Source organism: Myotis lucifugus, unplaced genomic scaffold, assembly GCF_000147115.1.
Source record: "Myotis lucifugus unplaced genomic scaffold, Myoluc2.0 scaffold_10894, whole genome shotgun sequence".
NCBI lineage: Eukaryota > Metazoa > Chordata > Mammalia > Chiroptera > Vespertilionidae > Myotis > Myotis lucifugus.
This window is the reverse complement of record NW_005881942.1, coordinates 1-5,478: the sequence shown is the minus strand read 5'-3', so window position 1 is coordinate 5,478 and position 5,478 is coordinate 1. Positions and strand designations below refer to the sequence as shown.

At 58.7% G+C, this 5,478-nt stretch overlaps 1 protein-coding gene across 1 annotated transcript; it reads right to left on the bottom strand.

The window, feature by feature from the left end:
- Positions 1–62: 62 nt before the first annotated feature.
- Positions 63–4,942, bottom strand: LOC102430418 (membrane-associated phosphatidylinositol transfer protein 3-like; the record flags this gene model as incomplete). The annotated part of the gene is made up of 4 exons (XM_006109519.1): positions 63–233; positions 1,462–1,610; positions 4,205–4,344; positions 4,820–4,942. Coding segments are annotated over 4 exons (583 nt in total), but the record flags the coding sequence as incomplete, so codon positions are not given.
- Positions 4,943–5,478: the final 536 nt, after the last annotated feature.

Here is a 5,478-nt window from a genome sequence, read left to right as displayed (position 1 = left end):
CTTGGGCCCAGCCTCTGGCTCAGCACACACTCCCCCCCCCCCCCCCCCCCCCAGGAGCCTACCGAGGAGGAGGGACTGTCCATCGCCCAGCGGGAACCTCTGGTAGCGGGGCACGCTGACGGGCGGCACCAGGTGGAACTTGGGCTCCAGCAGCGGCTCAAGCCGTGAGGCGGAGGGGTCTGCGCAGTGGAAGAAGCTGTAGACCTGGCTGCAGGCTGGACGCACCTGGAGTCCTGGGAGCAACACAGGGAGCCCCTTGCTGGTCCCCGCTCACTCGGCCCTGGAAGGCTTCCCTGAGTGCAGCTGTGCGTAGCCTGCTCCTCTGCTCAAGAAATGCATGGCTCCCTGCCGCCACCAGCATCAAAGCCACATGTTCAGTTTGGCATTCAAGGCCTTGCCCATCGGTCCCACCTGGGAGCGCTGCTGTAGGCACCCAGACTGCACCACGGTGGCCATGTGAAACGCCCCAGCAGGCTAGCTTTCTCTGGGCCTTGGCTCAAGCTGCCCTCCTCCCAGCAGGCCCTTTTCCCTCTGCTCCGCTGGCCAGACCCCTTTCAGTTCTTCAGCTTTCACTTAGTGGCTACCTGACCTATGCAGCCAACCCAGGCTCTTTTCCTCAGGGTCAGCTGCCCTTCCTCCAGCCCCCACCCAACTCCTAGCCTGGTGGTAGTTCTTGGTTTGCCAGAGCCGGCAGTACACTTCTCTCACAGACCAGCAGGTGTCTCCACTGAGGCCTCCTTCTCCTCCGTGCGTCTCCCTGTCCCTCTATGTCAGGGGACTGGACTGACCACGTCCAGGGAGCCTTAGGGTACCTTAGTGACATCAGGGCAGCTGTGGGGTCCCGCCTCCTCTCTCTCCCCACGTCATGCAGAGCCCCGCCCTGTTTCTCTGTTCTGTACTGTAGGTCGTCAGTGAGCTCTGGGACAAAAGAAGTTTGAGAAGCCCTGGTATGTGCATCTGCAAGGTGCCTCCAGCCTCTTGCATCCTCAGAATCATGGCTTAGCCACCTGCCGGTGAAAACCACCTGGGTGTGTATTTCAGAGGAATGAGGACGGCATTCAAGGCTGTGACATGAGCAAAGGCACCGAGGCGGGCCTGGCTGCAGTGGGCCTACCTGGGCACTGGGGAAGGAGAGGGTGGGGGCCATAGGGTAACTAGTGATGGTTTCTCTTCCCACAGAGCATGACAACTGAACAACAGGCCCGCAGGTCAGCCAGGGGCATGTGACAAGGACAGTGAGACCCACCAGAGGCTGCCTCACCTTTGCTCCATCTGCGAAACGACCCCCCCATTCTTCCTCTCCCCTCCCCCTCCACCTCCTCCTTCTTCTCTGTCCACCTACCCCAACTCTGTGACCCACCCTCCCCCTGCCCCCGACGCCCCACTCTCCCCAACTTGAGGCCCTGACACAGTGGGCTAGTGACACAAAGGCATCTCAGCCCCAGGCTGTGCCACACCCACCGTCCAGCGCGGGCAGCACCGTCCTCCGCATGGCCAGGACCAGGCCGAGGGGCGAGCCGAAGAGGAAGAAGTCAGACACGTCGAAGTCCAAGCGGCCCAGGCTGACCGCAGGGGGCTCGGCCTCATCCTTCAGCATGCTCGAGTGGATGCTGGGGAGCGGGGAGACAGAGGCGGCGGGTTAGGGAAGGGCCGTGGAAGGGAAGCATCCGCTCAGCAGGGCAGCTTGAGGTCTGGGTACGGAGAGCCCAGCCCTCCATCTCTGGGGCCGGGCCCAGAACCAGAGTCCACGCGCTGGACGCCATCAACACAAGCTGGCAACCTCTCAGCATTGGCCACGGAGGCCTGGCCAACATTTGGCGAAGGCAGGGGTCATCGGCCCACTCTTTCCGTAAAGGGCCAGATGGTAAATATTTTAGACTTTGAGGGCCATATGGTCTCCATCACATCTACTTAACTCCGCCGTGTAGCAGGGCGAGCAGCCACAGACGACACCTAAACAAATCCGCGCGGCCAATGAAACTCGATCCACTGCAACTGGCCGAGGACCTGGGCCCACTAAGTGTCCCACGCGCTGGCAGGGTCTGTGATGCCACACTGAATCCCGGCCCCAGCTACCCGAGAAGCCCAGCCAGTCACTACACAGACCAGCTGGGCGGTGTCAGTCCTGCCAGATTAGGGCTCTCGTTGTAACTCATGTTCCAGGCAACCCGCAGACACAGATGCACACAGCTCCGGCTTCCCTCCCCGCCCGCCTGCAGAGGAAGCAGAGCTTAAAGAGAAAACGGCCAGACACGGAATTCCAATCACTCGCATCCCAGGCACCCAGTGCCCCCAAAGAGTCCGAGTTGATGTTTAGCCCCAGGCCCAGAGCAGGCTGCCCGGGAAGGGCAGGAAAACTGGGCCCTCCCTGACCTTCCAGCTGGCGGCCTCGCGTTTAAGACAATCCCGTGGGATGACGTGATTGATGAATCGATGAATAGAACGCAGATTCGACTGACATACTCCAGTTGGAGGAGAAAGGGACTTTTAGGAATCACAGTTGGAACGGGGTGTGAGCGAGGGTCCCGCACGCCGCACGCCTCTGCCTCGGGCGGTGTGAGCATCTCGCCGTGAGGACGATGACTGGCGTTCAACAATACGTCTTCCATGTACAGCGTGGTCCCTAAACACCCGCCAACTACTTAATTGCCAAAGAAGCAGCCATCTGTCCCTGCACCGGAGGGAAAAGCTGGCTGCATCGTCGGACCAGCTACCGAGAGCCTCCAACTTCTTGTCACTCTTCAAATGCGGGGTTTTCTTAAAGGATTTTTCAAGGATGAACCAGAAATGTGGAGATTGTACCTTGCAGCTCAGACTTGAAACAGAACTGCTTTTCTCTTAAAGAATCGTCTGTCGGAGGTGCTTTAAATGGCCAGAGATTTAACTATGCAGCGCCTCTGACCTAATAATTCCTCCTTCAGGAATGCATGCAAACAAAATAGCCCTAATATGCACATGAATGTTGATGCACGAAGGTCCTCACCAGGGCGCTATTTATAATTTTGAAGAATTGGAAAAAGCCAAAGCGTCCAATGACTGGGATTAAGTAAATGTGTCCGTTTACTCAGTAAAATATTGTTAAGGCCATCTACCAAGTATTTTTACTTTTTATTATTTTTTAAAAAATATTTTTATTGATTTCAGAGAGAAAGGGAGAGGGAGAGAGAGATAGAAACATCAATGATGACAGAGAATCACTGATCGGCTGCCTCCTGCACGCCCCCCAATGGGGATCGAGCCCGCAATCTGGGCATGTGCCCTTGACCGGAATCGAACCAGGACCCTTCAGTCCACAGACCGACACTCTATCCACTGAGCTAGGGCTCTACCAAGTATTTTTAATTATACAGGGGAAAAAAATCACACTATAAGGGTAGGTGTGTGTGGGGTTTTTTTTAAAGTAACACTAATTGCAAAGCATGTAAAAAAAATATATATACTGAACGAAAATAACACCAAAGCATTAGCGTGGTTCCCTCTGGGTGGTGAGGTGGTCTCTTTCCCAAATGCTGAGCTGGCCTCGTGCTACTTATCACTCAGGTAAGAAAGGAGGGAGCGACAGAGGAAAGAATTGAGGAGAAAGAGAAGAGGCGTTCCTTCCGATGCGGGTCTATGCTCAATACCTACTTGTATGTATCCTGAACAACGTGCAGATAGTTCAGTTAGCCGGTGTCGATGACCACGACCCTTCTAGAAGGTTAAAGGGTGGGCGGCTCCATGGGGGCCCTGGCACCGACGAGGAAAGGGTGCTGGGTACCGGGGGCTGGGGAACCAGGGCCGAGCCCAGCTCTCGTCCCTGGCTGTGTGGCCCCAGGAACCCCCCTGACTGACGTGGCCTCTACTGCCTCGTCTGAGAAACAGTGAGAACACACGCCTGGAGTCGCTCACAAAACACACACCAGATTCTGAAAACCGCCAGGAAAGTAGGCTGGGCCGCATTTGCCATGTTGCAGAAGATGAGCCTGAGGCTCGGGGATGTGCGGCTGCTTGTCCCCTCCCCCTGAAAGCTGGGGTGGAGCAGAGGCAGAGTCCAGAGCCCAGGGTCTCAGCCCAGGGCCCATGGGGAACAGCCTTGGGCTCAGGCTGGACTCCGGGCCCCAAGCCACCCCAGGACTGGTCCTGAGCCACCCCTTGGACGCTAAGCCGAGGTGCTCTCTGCTCCGGGTGCTTTGCCGAAGGAAGATGGGACGCAGGGAATGGTTACCTTGATAGGAAGGCATGATGCTGGGTGATGGCCTCGCAGTCATAGGTGGAGGAATCGCTCTGTTTCCGTGGCAACGGCCTCTTGGGCTCCTCGTCCTCCAACACGCTGGAGATGTCAATGCTGCTTTTGCTGAGCCGCTGCTGCCGGCCAGATTGCATTCTTCTTCAACCCCCAGGGTGTCCTGTGGGACCGAGGAGAGGGCAGGAGGACACCGCAGTCACTGGGGACTCTGGGCCCCCCCCTCCTCCCCACCCACAAGGAACCCCTCTCTCCTAGACGTGAGAGGCAGCGCATCTTCCAAAAGAAGCATGAAAGCCGCCATCCAGTCGTGGTGGGATTTTAGTCACAGGGCTGTCTCCTGCCCCCAAAGGGATTGGCGAGTTAGTGGGACTCGGGGCAGCTACCTGGGGACCCGACCCCAAATTAGCCCCCCGGGGCCTCCGTTTCCTCCCCTGTGGTAGTAATCGCTTGCTACTCCTGTGAGATTGAGATACAGTATATACTTTGTGACCTGGATTTCGTGGTGCATGTGTCAAGGGTTAACAGTCCTGCCCTCAGAGAGGCCCCTGCTCCCCAGGACAGACCCCTCCACCATGCCCACCCCCTGGCCCGCACCTGGGTGCTGCTGATGCTCCCCTTCCGGCTGCTGCTGCCAGGGCTGTCGCCCGAGGGCCCCGCACTGTAGCAGATGGCATCAAAGGCCAGGAGGCCCCCCACACAGTCCCCGATGAGACACACCTGCAGAAGGCACAGCTGGGACCACAGGCCTGGCCACTGCTGACCCCTCACCCCACACCCACCCGGAGCACCTGGGTAACAAGGAGCCTGTCCCAGGGAGGCCTGAGAGCTGCAATAGGGGGAGGGGTGCTCATTCTGGGGCCAGGGTCAGGGGAGGACAGGACCAGGCTGGGGTGCGGGGTCAGACTGGGGCCAGGGTCAGGGGAGGACAGGACCAGGCTGGGGTGCGGGGTCAGACTGGGGCCAGGGTCAGCTGAGGACAGGACCAGGCTAGGGTGCGGGGTCAGACTGGGGCCAGGGTCAGGGGAGGACAGGACCAGACTGGGGTGAGGGGTCAGACTGGGGCCAGGGTCAGCTGAGGACAGGACCAGGCTAGGGTGCGGGGTCAGACTGGGGCCAGGGTCAGGGGAGGACAGGACCAGACTGGGGTGCAGGGTCAGACTGGGGCCAGGGTCAGGGGAGGACAGGACCAGACTGGGGCCAGGGTCAGGCTGAGCCAGGGCTCAGGCATGGCCAGGGCTCAGCATGGGCTCACA